Here is a 21,260-nt window from a genome sequence, read left to right as displayed (position 1 = left end):
GTCATCAAAAATATACATTAAAACGAAAATTAAAATGGATGATACATATTTTAAAAATCGTAATTAAAAATAAATGAAACAAAAAATAAAAAGGGGGACTCGTAGACAAGAATATAAATTGGTATAAAACAAAAATTGATGATAAAAGTTGATAAAAAAAGTAATAAAAGTTGTAAAAAATATAAAACATAAGAAATAAAAGGGGGGTTAACAGACAAGAATATACAGTAAGATAAAAGAAAAAAACATTTTAAAAAAGGTAATAAAAATAAATAAAATAAAAATAAGATGGGTTGGTCATCAAGAATATACATTAAATGAAAACAAAAAAGAGTCATACAATTTTTAAAAAATGGTAATTAAAAAAAGAAAAGACATTCAAAATTAAAATAAAATAGGGGTTAGGAGTCCATACATTAGGATAAAAACAAAAATGGATGATAAAGCTTAAAAAATATATATATATAAAATAAAATAAATAAAACACAAATAAAAAACGGGGTTAGCATACATGCATATAAGTTAAAATAAAAACAAAAAAGATGACAAAACAATTGAAAATTGGTCAAGAAACAGTAAAAGAATAAATTAAAAACGTATTAAAATGAAGAGAATTTTAAAGTGCAAATAGACTCGAATAAAAATTAAGATAAAAACAGAAATAGATGGCAAAACATTTTTTTTAAAATGTATTGAAACAATGAGAAACCCAATAAAAAAAATAAATGGAGAAAAAATCTAAGAATACTCTGTTCACTTTTTTGGAGAAAGTGAAAGAGTTAGAATAGAGGAACTTATACACACATGCACCGTGCACACACACACACACACACACACACACACGGCGTACCATGAGAGCAGTAAAAAAGAAATGAAGCTGCAGCCGTTCATCAGGATCATCATCTCCACAGACGACTCCTCCAGGTCCGTTTCTAATGAGAGACGAGCTCAGAAACTTCAAACCAGCAGCAACAAACTCTCCGCCTCAAACTCACTTTAATAAAGTCTGGAAGATTATATTACACTCTGAGACAAATTACTGCTCTGGTTTCATTAGGATTACAGCATAAGTCAGTTTGTTACAATTTAAACCTTATTTTCCTAGATTTGTCCAGATGTAGTTTGTCTTTTAGTCAACTTCTTTAACAAGTTTTGTCTTTTAGCTTTTTGGGTTGTTGTTTTTTTATTATCTGCTCGAGCTTTTCCAAAGTTTTTGTGCCAGTTTAAGTCACAGCTTGCAGCTCTTCTGTCTGCAGTCTGCGGCTTCCTCCCACAGTCCAAACACAGCTCAGGTTTAACTCTCTAAACTGCCCCTAGGAGTGAATGAGAGCGTGAATTGTCTGTCTCTATGTCTGGAGTCCGAGACCCAAGTTTGTATAAGCAGTTATGGATTATGAAAGAATAAATCTGCCTCTGTCAGCACAAACGGATTGTGCGGCTTTTGCTACCACAAAACGTGCACAAATGAGACAAAAACAAACCGTCTTATTCTTGCAAAGGGCGACCTCTAACTGTGCTGCCAAGCAAATAGTGCCTCAGTGCTCCCATGCTGTTTTTAATCCTTTTCGATCACATCCCTGATAATATTGTGCAACTATTGAACAACACATGCCAAACAAACTACAAAAAGATCACTTATTTTATATTTTAAATATTGCATTGGCTTGGTTAACTGGCTTGCACCAACCAATTTCAGCCAATGATATCACGACATTCACCCGTCAATCTGCAGTACAGAGCTGAGATTCATTAGCTGCTAACAATTGCACTAAACCCTAAACCTGCACACTTTTTACAGATCCAATCAAATGCAAAGGATCAATACTTGGGTTTCATTCAGAAATATGTCACAGTACAGAAGATAAAGAACTTGTGTTTTACCAGCAGATGATCACTTAAATGTGAATACTATCTTTATTGTATCATTTATCTTTCTCCATGGAGGGAGTTGACCAGGAAATGTAGATTTTGATTCTCATCCATGTTGGCTTATATATTCAGACTGCTAGAGTCTGCCTGTCGCGATAATTACTATATCGACTTATCGTTCAATATATAAAAATGGACATGATTTTTTTTCTGGACTCAATATATTGTTTGACAGGCAGCACAAATGTATATTTCCCAAGCAGCCATTCCAGCCGTTTATATGTTATTTTAATAAGAAAATAATTAATACATAATATTTATCTAATTTCAATGTTTTGTTAACAGAGCCTGAAATTCAATTTTGGTTGCAGTTTATTTATTTGTTTTTTATTTATCTAGGATATTTTAATATTTCTTTTCCATATTTCAATTCAAATGTTTAAGATTCTCAAGATTAAAAAAATCATTGTTGTGGAAAAGGATGTGCTTATTATGCTCTAATATCGTTATAAAACTAAAACAACATCGATACAATGATACTATCGTTTATTGTGATAATTTCTGGGAAAATATATCGTCCTAAAAAATGTGTTATCGTGACAGGCCTACCTGGAGATGTAGATTTTGATTCTCATCCACATTGTTTTATAAATTCAGACTACTAGAGATGATCTGTTGTATTACTGTACATTGAGGAACGGTCCACTTCCTCTCTCTCTGTTTCTTTTTTAAGTCTTAAAGTCTCAATTTTTGGTGCAAGGAAGCAAACTCTGCCTAACCTCTGCAAGGCTTCAAGAGCAGCAGGAGGAAGAGCAGTGATGTGTCTGCAGTTGTTTCGGAGTCGGGCCCTCCTGGGTACCGATGCCCCTGTTTCTCACCTCAAAGCTGGAACAAGATAGATGGTGTCACTCTCTCGCTCCGCGGTGCTTTTTGATCAAGCAGAGTGGAGAGTGTTTCTCCGGAGAAAACACTCAGTGGAAGCTTTGAAGGCAGCTTCATTCACTCAGGTTCCCCTCAGATTCATGATGCTTTGTTAAATGTCTTGTGCAACAGAAAGCTGTGGACGTGGACATTACTCATGTGTTCTGTATGAAAAGTTTCCCAGTCAGTGCAGCGGAGATCTCAAATGTTCTTTTGTATCACGTCATCTGTTTATATATTATCCCCAAAGTGCTTCACTCTTTACACTGAAAAAAAAAAATTTTTTGGCCCTGTAATTATCATTTCAATCATCTATATAAATTCTACAAAGAAATACGAATTCAGTGCTTTTACTTTGAAATAGCAGCTTTTCATGTAGTGCATTACTTAATGATTGTTTGTTATTATGTGTCCTCAGTTTTGTATGTAAATTGAATCATTTGTTCCAAGTAATATTCACTAAACCAGTTCATTGGCTTAATTAGTTGATATTTCCAAGTAAAATGTAATTGAGGGACATCAGTGAATGCGCAATTTACTTGCGTATTTTCATTAAAAAAAAAAAGTGGTTCTATTAAATAAATATTACTTACAAACAGCCTGAGTAAAGATTACAAACACTTTCTTTGTGAAAAAACTTCACTCCAATTTGTTTCAGTATATCAGGCAGGAATGCACCAATTCAAATTCTGTCCCAATAGCAGCTACCAACGTGTTTTTGTCATTATTTATTCCTCCCGATTCTGACGTTATCACACTCATGAATGACCATTTATCAGCAGTTATTAGCTCATATAATAAGTATGGGCGAGTAGGTTGTTATCAGCTCATTCAAAACATGAGCACTGCTCTGACACCAGCTTTAGGACAAATTATTGATTAATGACAGTATGAATGTATATAAATACTGGCATTTACATTTAGGATGAAGAAGTTTGCATGTACTATGGTGTTAAAGGCTTTTGACGGATCTTATCAATGCAGAAAATCTAACTTATTCTGAAAACTTTACACAATGTTTATTTTTTTGACATTTCGCGATGGAAAATACAGACTGTGGGGAGAATTTATAAAAGGATTGTGTGGCTTTTGCGGTTGCTAAATGTACCCAAATAAGACAAAAACAAACTTTTACTCTTATTCTCGCAAACCTCTAACTGTGCTGCCAACAAATAGTGTCTCGGTAGGGTAAGAGTAACAGGTCTCCAGTCTATCACAGAGCGACATATAAAGACAGACAACCATTCACACTCTCATTCACTCCTATGGGCAATTTAGAGTCACCAAGTAGTCTTGGACTGTGGGAGGACGCCAAAGGACCTGGAGAGAACTTGAGTTGTTTTTGGCGGCCTGTTTCAATTTTAGTCTTTGTCTAGTTTTTGTGTCAAGCTGTCATTTTAGTTTTTATTAGTTTTAGTCACGTTCATACTGTTTTTAGTCTAGTCTAGTCAGTCGACTAAAAGTCTGAGCATTTTAGTCTTATTTTAGTCAGAATCATCCGTGACTATTTTCGTCTAGTTTTAGTCAATGAAAATTTTTATTTTAGTCTCATTTTAGTAATGCAATTCTATTTAACTATATAGTCAATATAGTGTATGAACCCTATTATTATAGATGAAACCAAAATCTTCTTTTAGCCAAACCCATTTCACAATTCAAACAAGGTTGTCTTATTATTATATTATTGTTATTATTGTAACATGTTAGAAGTGCACACACATTTTAATGTGTGTGCTAAGCTATTTTAATAGCTTAGCTGTGGCCAGGTTTCGTTTGATCTTTTCTTTCTCTTCTTTGTACATTTTATCAGTCAAGTTTAAAATTGTATGTCTTTTTGGCACTTTTAACTTTTTGTCCATTTTTGCCATCATGGCGATGAACTCCACCATAACACATTTTTTAGGATGATATATTTTCCCAGAAACTATCACGGTAATAATAGTATCGTTGAGTACATCCTTTTCCACAACAATGAATTTTTTAAATCTCAAGAATATTACACATTGGAATTGAAATGTGGAAAATAAATATTGAAACGTCCTAGATAAATAAAACATTAAAACAATAAAACTTTTTGATGAAGGAGAGTGGGGTGTTTCTCCGGAGAAAACACTCAGTGGAAGCTTTGAAGGCAGCTTCATTCACTCAGGTTCCCCTCAGATTCATGATGCTTTGTTAAATGTCTTGTGCAACGGAAAGCTGTGGACGTTGGACATTACTCATGTGTTCCGTATGAAAAGTTTCCCAGTCGGTGTGTGAAATCTGCGGCCGTCCTGTGCTGCGACACGCTCAGCGAGAGGAGAGCGGACAGGATGAACCATGATGTGTTTATTTGCTAATGAGACATGACACATAAGTGTTGATCACCATGGGATCTGTTTTCTTATTCATTCAGTTATTTATTTATCTATTTTGTGTCTCCATAGTGACGAGGAAGAGCTGCGGAAGTCGTTCTCTGAGCTCGGGGACAGCCTGTGTGAGTCCACCGCCTCACGCTCGCTGAAGGGGGAGGGCAGCGGAGAGAAGCCCCTCGCCGACGAGACGCAACCCACCGGCTCGCTGCTCTACAAGAACGGCTTCCTCGTCAGGAAAGTCCACGCCGACTCGGACGGGAAGAGAAGTACGAATCTCGAGATTCAAAAATCATAATTCTTGGAAACAGCAAATTCATTTCATCTCAAAGTCTGTTTAGTCGCTGTTTAGGAAACATTTAATTACATCACAAGAGGATTATTGTTGATATTATTATTCCTCCTGTCCAAGAAAAGGGTAAAAGTGTTGTTTCAAATGTTTTTGTTGTGAAACGTCATTTTTAAAGAAAAAACAACATGGTGTTGACATGCTTCTTTTCCATATAAACGGATATAAGGTGAAAAAGACAAAGGGAAACTACAGTTGGAGAAGAAAAAATAAACAAATAAAAAAAATAATAATAATTATATATATATATTGAAAATAAATAAATAAATAAAATATAAATCATAAAACAAAAAAGATAAAAAATTAAATAAAAGAAATATAAATAATAAATAAATACATTTAAAATAACAATAAATAACAATAATAATGTTACTTGTATAAAAATCCAAAAAAAAGGTTAAAAAAAACAAAAACAAATGATGTAATCTAACTTCAGCAAGACTGGACCATCCTATGATTTATTGTAGCTGTAAAATCCTAATAAAGTTTGTATTTTCTGAATTATAGTGAAAACAATAACCTCTCAGAGTGCTAGATAGAATAAAGACTAAAGTTAAAAGTTTGGATCTTTGTAACAAAGTTACAGTAGTTTTAAGTACCAAGTAACATTTATAGACCAATCCAGATTGTCTGTAATACATTATTTGGTATTATGAATATTAAACAGACAGAATCATTCGTCCTTAAACGTCTTGTCTTGTTAAAATTTTCATCTTCAGTCTTTGAATGCATAAAAATAATCAGAAAACTTTGTATTTCTATCATGGAGGCAACTTTTTTTAATGTTTGCATATCTTAACATGCTGTCAAGGCTTTAATCAAGTTCAGAAAATGTAGCGTTTGTTACTGGACACTCACTTTAAAACCGGTAAATAACATTTGAATGCATTAGTAGAAACTGCTTCTGTCCATCTGTAACAATACATAGAAGATTTGTAGCAGCAGTCGTAGAAAAAACTTTTGCATTAAAGGTTATGATAATAATACAGTTAGATGTCTTCTCCAAACCACACAGACTGTTCTGTGGCATTCACTGCACCAAACATATAAAATCAGTTCTAGTGAAAAGTTAAAAACAAGCTCTATCTTTGTGAAGATCCTGCCGTGGTTTTGTGATCTACATCTTTGAATAGATTCCAGTCGTTCCTTGACTGGTACAGAATGATGGTTTAATTCACAAGAAAGTTGGATTTAATAAAGTGGAACGTAAGTCAAAACTAAGACAAGTTTGCAGAGTAAGTGGCTTAGAAATTTGACATATTAAGCACTTTTTTGATGTTGTATTTTTAATTTACTATTCTTGTCTTTTATATAGTTTTTAGGTTCAGTGAACATGTCGATAACTTCCTCTACAATTTGTTTCACTTCTTTTACCAGTATTTATGGCTGTTTTTCATAATGTAAATTAAATACTGAGAGCATCATATTGTATCTCAGTGTGTCCGTAACGACAGGTGTGACATTAACTTTTTTTTTTCCTCCTCGCAGCACCGAGAGGGAAGCGAGGCTGGAAAACCTTTTACGTCATCCTGAAAGGGCTGATTCTCTACCTGCAGAAGGTAAGTCAGACTATATTTTATATAGAGAGAAGAAAGAGTCTGCATGATAAGCAGTTTGTAACAGCTTCTACTTTATATTCATTATTCAACCTTTAAAATAACAGGTGGCTGCATCTCCTTAAGCATTCTGTTTTACTTTAATGGCAGCCACTAATATTTGACAGAAGGTGAATCTTTATTCACACAGCGGAGATCTCAAATCTTCTTTTGTATCACGTCACCTGTTTATATAATATCTCCAAAATGCTTCACTCTTTATCAAGCAGGAATGCACCAATTCAAATTATATTCCTATAGCAGCTACAGACGTGTTTTTGTTGTTATTTATTCCACCCAATTCAGACGTTATCACACTAATGAATGGGTGTTCAACAGCAGTTATTAGCTCATAAGTATGGGCGAGAATTGGCCTGCTCCACCTTTTAGTGTATCTAGAGTATTTATGACAGTTCCTGTATCCTTTTTGTGGTTGATGCTTTGATATATATATTAATACATATAAATACCTGTATTTACATTTTTAATGAAGAAATGTGCATGTACTATGGTGGTAAAGGCTTTGACGGATGCTAAAAGTGCAGAAAATCTTAACTTATTCTGAAAACTTTATTCAGCGTTTATTTTTAAACATTTCAGGGTGGAAAATTCAGACTGTGGGCAGAATTTATAAAAAAAATATTGTGCAGCTTTTGTGTCTGCTAAACATGCGCAAATAAGACAAAAACAAACTTTTACTCTTATTCTCGCAAAGGGCGACTTCTAACTATGCTGCCAAGAGAGCCGGGGTCCACACTGGACACGTCTCCAGACTATCACAGGGCTGACACGTAGAGACAGACAACCATCCACGCTATCATTCACTCCTATGGGCAATTTAGAGTCACCAAGTAGTTTTGTACTGTGGGAGGAAGCCAGAGGACCCGGAGAGAACCCACGCTGACACAAGGAGGACATGCAAACTCCACACAGGCCAGATTCAAAACCACAAATGTTCTAACCACTACACCACCATGAGCCCAGATTACATACAAGTAATTTAAGATTGACACATAAGGGAGCTGAGAGAAGTATCCTGTCACTTAATTAAAAAAATAAAGGAAGGCATTTGAGTTGTTATCCCTTAAAAATGTGCTCAGTTCCCACCAGCTCTTTGAAGACCTTAATCATTTCTAACTAACTGTGTGCAGCAAATTTGGCATTGATGATTGTGCATCAGACTGTTTTTGCAATTAACCTCATTTGCATAGAATGGGGCCAATTTTGCTCCAAATGTATGCACATTACTTCATTAAATTACATGTGCAAATTGTATTGGAGCACCGAGGCACTATTTGCTTGGCATCACAGTTAGAGGTGGACCTTTGTGAGAATAAGACGGTTTGTTTTGGTCTCATTTGTGCACATTTAGTGGCAGCAAAGGCCGCACAATCCTTTTGTGAGTTCTGCAGTCACTCTGTATATTTGCCCAAAATTGCTCCATGTTAAAATATGAATGCGTGCAAAAATAAATGTATGCATGATTGCACGACTGCACACTGACTCTGAAACTTTCTTCTGGGGTTAAAGTTTTTGGAACAGGTTTGATTTTCTGCATTTTTAGCATCTGTGAAAAGCCTTTACCACCATAGAACATGAAAACCTCTTCATCCTTAATCTGACTACATATATTTATATACATTTATACATTAATTTACAGAACATAATTTAGAAAAGGCATGCAGGATTCATTAATACTCTACTATAATCCTGCACCAGATCTGTTTAGATCAGAGGCTCGGTTTCTGTTTTGAAGCTGGTTTCAGTGCAGTGCTCATGTTTTTATGCAGCCGTTTGCTCTCTCACTGCTCCTCCAATAAACTCTGTTCTCAGTCAGCTCTCCAACTTTAATAAGTGCTGAGACCCCTCGGTGTTAATCAGAGCATTCATTTCTTATTTATAACTGCCCTGCCAGGGGGAGTACAGGCCTGATAAACAGCTATCAGAGGAGGACCTGAAGAACGCCGTTTCCATCCACCACTCGCTCGCCATGAAGGCGTCAGACTACAGCAAGAGGCCCAACGTCTTCTACCTGCGCACCGCCGACTGGAGGGTCTATCTCTTCCAGGCACCGTGAGTCTGCTGCAGGCTCCTCACTGAGCTGAGATAATGTGCACAGAATCACACACACACTGCACAGTTTCACACACTGCACAGATATGCACACACACACACACACACACACACACACACACACACACACTGCCCAGATATACACACACTGCACATATACACACACAGTGCAGTGTGCATATCACAGTTACACACTGCACAGATATGCACACACACACACACACACACACACACACACACACACACACACTGCACAGTTATAACACACACACTGCACAGATATACACACAGTGCAGTGTGTGCGTATCACAGTTACACACTGCACAGTTACACACACACAGTTACACACACACACTGCACAGATATACACGCACTGCACAGTTACACACTGCACAGTTACACACACAATGCACATATATACACACACTGCAAGGCTACACACGCACTGCACAGATATATATACACACTGCACAGTTACACAGACACACTGCACAGTTACACAAACACACTGCACAGTTATATACACACACTGCACATTTATACACACTGCAAATATATATATATATGTATATATATATATATATATAAACTGCACAGTAACACACACACTGCACAGCTACACACACACTGCACAGATATACACACAGTGCACAAATTATACAAACTGCACAGTTACACACGCTGCACAGTTGCTGCAGAGAATTCAAACCACATCTAATATGGAAAATACTCAACTGATACTATGCTCAGATCGACTCCTGTCTTATCTTCTGTCGGTTTGATCCGTGTCTCCTTATCCGTCTGAATTGCAGTATGAGGTCAGAAGTCTGTGGAAACCCTTTTCTTTATCCACAATTTGTTTCAAACTCTGAAAAAATCTTAACGCCACAGCATACAATCAGTGTGTTTACGAGCAATTATGTAACTGGATACTGTAAATCTGTGAACATGCAGCACATCAGTAATCAGATTTCTCTCCCACCCAGAGCAGCTTTTTCCATCACAGAGCAAGTATGTCTGAGAAAATGTACTTTTTAGGACCAACTCGGGGTTCAGGAAGTTTGAAGCCTCGTGCTTTCTTTCAGCGCCCACCGATCAGGACGCCACAGGGCCAGCTCACGATGATGGCTTTGGCGTGTGGTCTATTTTTCCCACGAGCCTTGAGAGAGTCTGGCAAGAAGACACGCTGATAATCTGTTATAAACTTTATAAAGAATATATTGTCTGGTTCTGATAAATAACAACAAACTCATCCCATGCTTGCTAAAGTTTTTGACTCACCTGCCCCACTCCCTGCTGTTATACTGCAGTTTTATACCGATTTTTACCCGGCAAGCAAACTGGTTACTACAGTGCATGTAAACACACTTCAAGACAAGGATGTTCTCCCATGTGGTTGGTCAATACTACGAGAGTTTAAAGACTTAAATTGTTGCTTTTGTGTGATTTTTTGTGGAGAAGCTTCTGTCGATTAAATCAACTAATCAGTTAGTCAACAAAGAATTTCTTTGATCGTGACATCCATCCTATAAAAATGTAACGCTTCCAATTCAGAACCCTTGTTGTGTTGCCTGTAGAGCCTTCCTTCATATGTAGATATGTTTACACAGAGATTATTATCCTCTCATGTCTGAAAGAGAGCGAAGCCCTGCAGCAGCTCCAAACATCTGCTGAGGAGACTGAAGCCAGAAGATTAAGCAGCAGATTAACTCCCATGTTTTTGGAATGACATGTTGAGTAAATCACACATGGCTGTGCAGTAACATGATGATGTCCACATGCTTTTAGCCATGTAGTGAAGTCGCGGCTGGCTAATCACAGCTGAGCACCGACGTGGCTCAACAGCTGTGCACGTGTGCAGAATGCATGCAGGGAGCACACGGATCAATGAGACATGTTGAACAGGATGCATTTATATACATACATATATATATATATATATACATAGAGAGAGAGGGGGATGAAAGGTGGAGGTATGCATGTGTGTTATGAGGATCCAGGAAGTGGCACATGAGTGGCCACATGTTTCAGCCCCCAGGAGGCCAGGCTCTGTGCTCCAGTTGCAGCTTGCATTTGTCCCAGATACTGTACCCCTCTCTGCGCCTCTCTCTCCTCTCTGCGTCTCTATCTTGCTCTCTGTCTCTCCCCGGGGATTTAAGCAAGACTGTCTGATTCAATCTGATATTTCTCTTGGGCCCCTAATGGCTCTGTTAGTGTAAAACAGGCCCTTTCCTCTCATGCATTAATTGGCTCCAAAATAATTTCTTTGTCAACAGCCAGGCTGCATTTCTACGATAATTATTGTGCCTTTGATGTTGGAGCCGGCCATGTGCTGCTGTGAGCATGCACATAGCTGATTCCTTCTGTGTTGGAGCAGTTTTTTACTATTGTATATGATCCGCTGCAGGAACGCCGAGCAGATGCAGTCCTGGATCACGCGGATCAACACGGTGGCCGCCATGTTCTCCGCTCCTCCGTTCCCAGCAGCCATCGGCTCGCAGAAGAAGTTCAGCCGGCCGCTGCTGCCGGGGACCATGTCCAAGCTGCCCGAGGTAACAGAGCGTGGAAAGATTTATTCAACAACAAATACTGCAAGGAAAAGTCCTGCACTGAAAGTGTTACTGAAGTAAAAGTATGAAAGTAAAATCAGAAAAATTAAGGCAAGGCCAGGCAAGTTTATTTGTATCGCACCTTTCAACGACAGGGCAATTCAAAGTGCTTTACACAACATTAGAAGCGTTTAAAAGAGACATATATACATATAAAATTACATTCAAATATAAAAATTTAAGACTAAAAGCGAGCAGATAAAATATTTATGAAAAAATATATAAAAGTACATTCAAATATAAAGTTTTAAAATTGAAAGCAAGCTGATAAAATATATTTTTTAATTATCAAATATCAAAGGAGTAAAAGTTCCAGTGCAGTAAAGGCAGTGGCAAAAGTCTTTAGTCTTGATTTGAAAGAGATCTGCAGTTTTCCTTGGAGTTTGTTCCAGATATGTGGTCGTTAAAGTATAAAAGATAGAAATATGTCTCTGCAGGCTGTGCTGTTATACTGTTATATATGATATTATTAGATTATTGTTACTTGTGTATTAATATAAAAGCAGGATTTGACTGTTAACTGATGATTATGATTATTTAAAAATGTAAAAATAGTTAGAAACTAGATTTATTTTCACTTGATCAACTGATTTCTGCTTTACTTGGACATTTTCATATGTTTTTTGTGCAAACAATCTTAGTTTTACGTAACTAAAGCTGTCAGATAAATATATCTAAAGGATTAGAAAGTTACGAGAGGAAAATACTCAAGGAAAGTTCAAGTACCTCAGATTTGTAGTTAAATACAGTACTTATGAAAATATATTATAAAGTATTATAAGTATAAGAATGTCTCCTGTGACTTTATTATATATGATATCAATAGATCAGTAATACTGATGCATTTATGTAAAAGCAGGATTTTACTGTAGTCGGCTGGTACCTTCACTGTGCTTGGTTTATCCAAACAGTCAAAACCTCAATATTATTAATAATACATTACAGTTAATTAAAAAATTTAAAAGGGAATCTTTACATTTGTGAAGCTGGAAACATTAAATGTTTTACAAGATAAATTATCTGAATAATTGTCAACTTATTTCCAGTGAATCGACTGATTGTTTCAGCTCCACTTTTCTTTGTGTTTTTTGTGCAAAAATATTAATTTGTAAAGAAACTAAAGCTGTCAGATAGATGTAGTGCATTAAAAAGTTCAATGTTTCCCCCTAAGATGTAGAAAATACCTGTAAAATACCTCAAATTATACCATAAATGTCAAATTATAAGTTAATATGGTATTTTAGAAAATGGTCTCAAAGTATTAAAAGTATACAACTGTGTTGCTGCAGGCTGTGTCTGTTATATTATTATATATTATTATTATTATTATTATTATTATTATGTATATCATTATATTATTATTACTCATTTTGAACTCTTAATTAATGATTATTTACATTGTGGATTAATCTGCTGATTATTTTCTCCAACAATCAATTGATCAGTAAAGTAAAAAGTACCTCAGATTAGTATTTTAGTACAGTACATGAGTAAATATATTTATTTTGTGGTGGTGCAGGACTGGAGCTGAACCTGGTCTGAGTTCAGGATCAGAATCAGAATAATGATCTCCTTCAAAAGGAGCTGACACGTCATTTTTCACAACCTAATGGTGAAGTAATTAGAATTAAATTTTCATGAATAAACAATCCACTTAACACCGATGTCATACATTACTGCTGGTTTATGAGAGCAGCAATTCATGTCGATCTGCTGAAAACACACTTCTGTTAGAATGAGATCTCTTTTAACAAGATGGTGAGATATGTGCCACTTACTGTGATCACAGCATCTAACTTGACATAAAATATTTTGTTTATTATAGACATTATTATTCAGTGGGAAAAGCGAGGGGAGACCACATGCTTCATTTTCAGAGCACTTCATCTTTTTGACTTTTTCTCAACTGCAACATCCGAAAAATGAGCAACAGGGTGAAAAAGGAAGCATCTTGTACAGTAATTATTTGGGACTTGTTACTGTGGAATCGCTGTCACACACTTTGAATACGTAAAAAACTGTCAGCATGCATGAATCGTTTATATACACATGATCTTATACAGATAAGTTTTACGTCAGACTGCTTTCTAAACAGATTCCTTGATCAGTAATTAGATTTATTGGTAGTTTAGCTTTTGAAATCATTCAGAAATCACCTGTGTGCTTTCATAAAGTCCTTTGTGTGTTTGTTTTCACACCACAAATCATAAAAAAGCAACAGGAAGGCTGCTGATGCTGCACATGAGGCAGTGTGGTGCTCAGGAGCTCAGCTGGGTGTGGGACTCAGAGCTGCAGAGGGATTAAACAGACAAAACGTTTAAAAAACTGAAAATGAAAGAAGGCAGGTGTTTATTCATTCTCTCACCTCCTTCCTGTGTGTTTGTGTTTGTGTGTGTGTGTGTGTGTGTGTGTGTGTGTGTGTGTGTGTGTGTGTGTGTGTGTGTGTGTGTTGCCTCTGCAGGAGGAGCAGATCAGGTCCCACGAGTCTCGGTTCAGGTCTCTCTCCACTGAGCTGGCTGAGTTGCGCTCCTACCCTCCCGACCGTAAGGTCAAAGGTCGCGAGCTGGAGGAGTACCGGCAGCGAGACGAGTATCTGGAGTTTGAGGTGAGCTGAACTCAGAGAGGAGAAATGGAAAGGCGGCGAAGCGTTAAATTGTTATTACAGTCCTGCAGCTCTCTCCTCTGCCTCTCTCCACAGAAAACTCGCTACGGGACCTACGTCATGCTCCTGAGAGCTAAGATCCGGAGCGGCGAGGAGGACCTGTCCGTGTTCGAGTCCCAGCTGCTGGAGGACAACGGGCTGCAGCGGGCGCACTCCAGCCCCACGCTGCAGGACAGCAGCCAGGCCAGCCAGATCAGCCAGACCAGCAGCACCACCCGGGACGGAGGCAACAGCAGCAAGGCCAGCGGCTGCAGCGGCAGCAAGCCGCGGCAGGAGGGCCAGAGACACAGCTACCGGCAGGCCGTCAAGAAGTGAGACGGGGCGGGGGCGCCGGGAGCGGCACAGCGTTGCACTGCCAGCGGCAGGCTGTCTCCCTGCAGAGGTTTTTATTTGAGATCCAGGAGGGTTTGGAGCTCTGCTTGAAGGGGGAGCAGGAGTGAGGGGGAACCCCCCCACGCCCTTCCCCCCAAACCACGACGCCCTACCCGGCACCCCAATCTCCTCATTGAACGGAGGAGGTGCAGATCCTGTGAGAGACGCCGGCGAGGACGTTGGTGGCGACTGGAGGTCACAGATCTGCAGGAGGAGGTGTCTGTGGGTGCAGCAGCCTGCAGCGAGGTGGAGAGAAGAGCAATAGGGACGAACATCCAGCATCTTATCTTTTCTCCCCTTTTCTTCTTTCAAGGCACCTCTCCGGACTCGTTCTCACACCTTTTTCTTTTTCTTAAGACTCTCACTCAGTTTTTTGGGACCAAACATTTTCACATGTTAAGCTGACTGATGACGACTTGATTTCAGTTGGATTTGCTACCGACCGACCTGCGCTGTAACAGTCTCAGTCTTCATGGAGCCATTTTACATTCCAGCTCCTTGTTTTTTTTCCGCCGTGGTGCGTTCACATTCCACACAGGAGCGAGACATTACAGCTTTTCAGCTCCTACTTCACTGAAGGTGGTATCAAGTCTGTGCACAACACGTCGTGCTGAGCGGCTGCAGGACACGATGAGACGAGCAGCTTCTTCTTCTCTGGCGTCTGATCGAGGCGTCAGTTGAACTTCTCCTGATATGCAGCAACTGCATCTCATCCAGAGCTCTTTTCTTTTCTTTCTTTTTCTTTTTGTTGCTCTACTTGAACAGGAGATATCTTTGCTTTTGGCTTCTGTCCCGTGGTGTGCTTCTGTTCTCTTTCTATTTCTCGGCCGAATGTTGTTTTTCTCCAGTGATCCGCATGCCTGCATCCAGCACTGCTTCTTTTAGGCCTTTTACTACTTTGAGGGCAAATCTGAGAGCGGCTAACGTTGCTTTCTGGGGTCGTTATTCTCCTCATGCCGGTGCCATCCCCGACACGTGTAACCTGCGTCTGTACCTATAGCCTCTCATTTATAAAACCCTATTTTAACACTCACCAGGCAGACCCTGAATGTTCTTGTTTTTTCAATATTTTTACAGTATTTTACAGTCGTTTGTTGATGTTATTCCTCCTGTGTACGTCAAGTGTATATGATGAAATATGATATTGAAAATGTAAAAGGAAAATATGTTATCCATACTCTTTGTAAACATCCAGGATGTGTTGTATATATATATATATATATAGCGCGCCATCGGCTTATATTGTAGGATATATGACGTATATATATTTACAATATATTCAAACACACTATTGTGAAGATGCATTAATCAAAAAGTTTCTTCTTGTAAGTCTCAAAAAGCGCTACACGATAATCATGTTGTTGTTGTTTTTCTTTTCTTACATGGTGGTAATAATTCAGCACAATATGAGTATTATAGTGTATCAAAGATTAGTAAGTGATCAGAGGGATTAAAAAGAAGCTAGAGACAGAGACAGCGCATGGTTGGCTCACAGCATGACTTTAAAGGGATCAGGGTTGTTGAGATGCATGAAACAGGTGGAGAATGTAATAAAATAAGGCAGGAGGGAGGGAGGAGGGCGGCCTGGTTTGGTTTTGGTAGCCATAAACGCCTCATAGCATTAGATAGGCCTGTCACGATAACACATTTTTTAAGACGATGTATTTTCCCAGAAACTATCATGATAAACGATAGTGTCGTTGATGTCGTTTTAGGACCATTTTATACCACTGATATACTGATATTAGAGCATAATAATCCAAAACATCCTTTTAAATATTAAAATATCCTACAAAAATAATTAAACTACAATCAAAACAAATAAAATACACTCTCAATCATGAAAATTATCTCATCCTTCGCTTTTCTACTATCTTCCCATCTTCACTTTTCCTTCTTTTACCTCGGTCTGGTTATTTTTTTAAAATAAATTGTTGATACTGTTGCCATAGCAACACCTTTTAAACAGCAATCATCTTTAAAATCTCAATATTAAACATTGGAATTGAATTGTGGAAAAGACATATTAAAATATCCTACATAAATAAAACATAAATAATTAAACTACAATCAAAACAAATAAAATAGACTCTCAGGCTCTTTTTAAAAAAAAACGCATTGAGATTAAACATTTTTATCCATCTTATTTATTTAATTATATAATTTTATATTACAAATAACATAAACAGCTGGAATGGCTGCTTGGGAAACATGTTTTTTTTGGGGCAATTTGTACTGCCTGTAAAACATTTCAACAATACTTTAAACACAACACAAAAAAATTTATGTAAACGACGATATATCGAATCCAGAAAAAACGATCGTGTCCATTTAATATATCGAACGATAAGTCGATATAGTAATTATCGTGACAGGCCTAACATTAGAGCCATTTTCTACTCAGGCTTTTGAGCGGCTGCAGTGCCGGCGTCCGACCAGCAGGGGGAGCGTCACGTCTCAGCCATAACCACACCTGCTGCACCTGCAGTCAATATGCATGGCCTCTCACCTGGCAGGTGGGGTGGGGATCTGCAGGGCTAAATGACAAAAACACACCTGTTTGTATTAAATGTTTGTTTGTTTGTTTTTGGAGTGTGTGCATGCTGCGGCTGCGCTGTCTGTCTGATGCTTCTCTCATCGTTTCCCACGTTGTTTACGCTCAGTGTGAACTTGTTTATTTTTGGAGCACATGATTTAATATTCAGCGTCGTTGCCTCTAAATCACGTTCTGCCTGCAGTTTTAGAGCTGAAATGTTGAGTCGATTAATCGATTAGTCGATCGTCAGAAAGTTATATTTTAGTTTGAGTCACTTTTCAAGCAAAAAAGGCCAAAATATTTACTTTTTTCTCTGTCTGATGTCACAGTAAAATTCATATATTTTATGTTTTGGACAATTTAAAAGACATTTATGATTGTTTTTAACAACTTTCTGACATTCTTTATCAACTAAACGATTAATCGATATTTAAAAATAATCAGTTTTTATCTCATCCTCTGCTTTCTTCTCTTCCCATCTTCGAATTTTTTTTGTTGTTTTTTAAAGAAAATGTTGATATTGTTGCCATAGCGACACCTTTCACCACTGATGTAACTCGCTCTGAATTTATTATCAGACTGTTTATAGAAGCCAGAGGGGGAAGATTGTGTTCTGATTCATTCATTTAAATCACGTTAATATCAATATTTCATACATTTGAAAGCACTTCTCTGGTTTTATTCTGGTATCTCACATTTATTTATTATTTTTCACACTATCACTTCTGTTTATTTCTGACTGTAAATCACCTTTCAAATCCATAACTGAAACGTTTGTAACTAGAAGGGCTCCGCAGACACCAGCCAAGGCCGTCCTTGATCTCAGTGTTAACAAAAGTAAAAAATTATTTGTGTAAGCATCCTCGTAGTAAATGTTTCCTCCTCGGCCCTTGCTGCTCCAAACCAGGTTTGAGGAAAATCGGGTGAGAAGTTTTTCCATAATCCTGCTGACAAACAAACAACAAAACAAACAAAACATAATCAACATTTAGCACAAATTTACACACCTGACAGAACAATCTCACCACCCAGCAGCTGTTCTCTTCTGGAGCTTTTGATCGTATCAAATGATCTTCATCAGCTGACAAAATTATCCAGTTTTTTATCAAAATTATGTAATTTTAATTTCTTTTTTTGTTTTTTGCTCCTGACAACAAGTCGATCAACAAGGAAATTGATTGTTCATTAATTTTTCAAAAAGAGATGTCAAAACATATTCTGGTTCAAGCTCCACAAATATGAAGATTTTCTGCTTTACTTATAACATATAACATATAAGACAGTAAATTATTATATTTTGATTTTTGGAGCATTGGTCGGACAAAAGATCTCACCTCCGTCTGTCAGAAATTGCATTTTTCACTATATATACACTTTTGTTATTAATTGTTTAATCAACATATTATTCAACAATAAAACCAGTAGAGAGCAGACCAAGTTCCAACTTTCAGGAGCGTTCACATGATTTTTTTAGTTTCAGATTTCTATTTATACATACGAACATACTTTAATACATGAGGAAACAAAATATACCGTAAGGAAACAGTGCACAAGTTAAAAAACATAGTTGAGAGATCATTTTCCCGATTATTCCGATACTACATGAATGGAGCACAAATATCCTATTTTGCAACGTTAACAAAAGGAAAAAAAACATTCATATATCTGCTACAGATTCGCTCTAAACTCTAACAGGTTCTTCTCTGGACCGTGCTGAACACTTTCACTAAGTTTCATGAAAATGTCGCAAGCAATTTAAAAAAAAGTTTTTTGTGAACTGAAAACAAACCCTGCTCGGCCGAGGTAACAATCAGAAAGATCTTTACTGGAGCTTTGAGAATTAATATTGTATTACTTAACTGACACTGAGCTGAATATTTACATTTAATGGCAGAAAATAATTATTATTTTCACTTAGTCCCAGTTAGAAGCAGCTAGAAACAGATTCATTCTATTCTGGTCTCAGGCTGAATATCTCCACAGAACGGCAGCTCAGAGCTTCACCTTGACAAACTCTCCAAGGTCCTCCTCCTCCTCCTTCTCCTTTTTCTCTCCTCCTCCTCTCTCTCTCTCTCTCTCTCTCTCTCTCTCTCTCTCTACTCCTCCTTCTCCTCCTCCTGCTCCTCCTTGTCCTGCTCCTCCTCCTCCTCTCTCTCTCTCTCCTCCTCCTCTTTCTCCTCACTCTCCTGCTCCTCCTGCTCCCCCTCCTCTTCCTGCTCCTCCTCTTTCTCCTCCTGCTCCTCTCTCTCCTCCTCCTGCTTCTCCTCCTCCTCCTGGTTATTATGGTTAAATGTCTGGTTAAAGTCACACTGTTGTGTGTTTTGTGCTGCACAAAGCGGTGCATGGCCTGCTGCAGCTTAAAAAAACACTTTTTATTTGTGCCCATGAACGCCTCATTTCTGAATGTAAATAAAGCATGAGATATTATGGCCTGTTTTCATTTATATTATGGTTAGAGTATTAAATGAAGGGTTAATATTTAAGGTAGGTCAACATCTTTTTTTTTTCCTGTCCTTGAGCTCATGGTCATTTTTTTTTATTTCATTTCTCTCAATGTGAATGAAGGAAATGGCTATATTTAACGCTGTTGTATGCTGTTGTGTTTTAGAGACTTGAGCCAGCTCATACCAACTCTTTTTACATGTCAAGGTCTGATCTGATCATCTCAGTGTTTTTTAGACTGGTGCAGGAGAGGCAATGTTCATGAGCTACATGTGTCACTGCCTTGTTAAAAAACTCACCATGGAAATGTTGTTTGTGAGCTTCTCACTTTGGGAGGCATAGAAGGTGAAAATAAAAGTGTTTTGAAAGGTTCACTGTGTCCCAGCGTCACTGTGTGGAATCTAACAGAGAACATTTACTCATTTCCCAGAATAAAGGTACTTAAATAATACTACTACAGCATAAAAAATACACAGTTTAGTTATACTGACAATTACATTTAATACATCAGTGACAGAAACAATTGTGCATCATAATTAATGTTTTATTTTAGATACTTTAAGTACATTTTGATGATAACAATTATGATTAAGAATAAAGTGTATTCTGTTATTGGACTATAAATAGTTTATATTAATATGTTAAGCTGGTAGATTCCTGCAAAGTAGATAAATGTAGTGAAGTAAAATGCTCTATTTTTCCCCTCAGATGTAATTGAGAAGTATATGCTCAAGCACAATTACCTTAAAATAGTACTAGTAATACTACTAAATAGTATTTGAGTAAATTAAGATGTTCCTTTATTGATTCCCATAGGGGAAATTAATGTGCAACACAAATACAGAAATAAGTACAGATATATAGAACAAATAAAAAAATAAAAAAACAACATTAAAAAGGTTAAAGGTCTACAATTGTGTCACAGTAGAAGTAAAAATATCAACTATAAAGAGACTGATTTACAAGGTACACAATTATTAATAGCAGGGAATCTGTTATATATATTATATGTCTACAGTGTACAGTGTAGCTGTATAATATATACTGTGAATAAGTTTAAGCCTCGGTTGTTGAACGTGGCACCATTTCATTATCAAGAAATGCAGCCTGGGACTTTTTATGTATCAACTTTAAGGTGATTTTCTATACATATATCATATCATACATACTTTTATACATTAAAAACAATAAAATTATGTTTCCCCTAAACTAAAAATATACCAGAAGGAAACCATCAAATAGTTTAGAGGTAATTTTTCTGATTTCTGTGTCAAATTATTGATTTGTTTACTTGGTAGCCTTTCTGTACATATAGATAGGGTGGATTCGGGTAATGTGGGACACTTAAGGTTTGGCTGATTTATTTCCTGCTTAAAGTAAATATAGTCATCAAAACCTTTACTATTGGTCTACCATGGGTGTCATGTGACTGAAATTACATAAAATATTTTTAAATTTAGAAAAATATAACAAAGTCAAAA

The 21,260-nt window shown here is 37.2% G+C and overlaps 1 protein-coding gene across 1 annotated transcript in view; it reads left to right on the top strand.

Annotated features, from left to right (window-relative positions):
• Nucleotides 1-19,014, top strand: part of LOC131959164 (PH and SEC7 domain-containing protein 1-like) — a 69,357-nt gene extending 50,343 nt beyond the window's left edge. The window contains exons 9-14 of the mRNA XM_059324266.1: nucleotides 5,217-5,410; nucleotides 6,979-7,049; nucleotides 9,001-9,158; nucleotides 11,566-11,710; nucleotides 14,229-14,372; nucleotides 14,466-19,014. Coding sequence (XP_059180249.1) covers nucleotides 5,217-5,410; nucleotides 6,979-7,049; nucleotides 9,001-9,158; nucleotides 11,566-11,710; nucleotides 14,229-14,372; nucleotides 14,466-14,744 — 991 coding nt within the window. The 3' untranslated portion in view covers nucleotides 14,745-19,014. The remainder of the gene's footprint in view (nucleotides 1-5,216; nucleotides 5,411-6,978; nucleotides 7,050-9,000; nucleotides 9,159-11,565; nucleotides 11,711-14,228; nucleotides 14,373-14,465) is intronic.
• The last annotated feature ends 2,246 nt before the right edge of the window (nucleotides 19,015-21,260 follow it).

The sequence above is a fragment of the Centropristis striata genome, chromosome 21 (assembly GCF_030273125.1).
Source record: "Centropristis striata isolate RG_2023a ecotype Rhode Island chromosome 21, C.striata_1.0, whole genome shotgun sequence".
Classification (NCBI taxonomy): domain Eukaryota; kingdom Metazoa; phylum Chordata; class Actinopteri; order Perciformes; family Serranidae; genus Centropristis; species Centropristis striata.
Note: the sequence above shows the minus strand (reverse complement) of the source record. Positions and strands in the feature narration are given on the sequence as shown.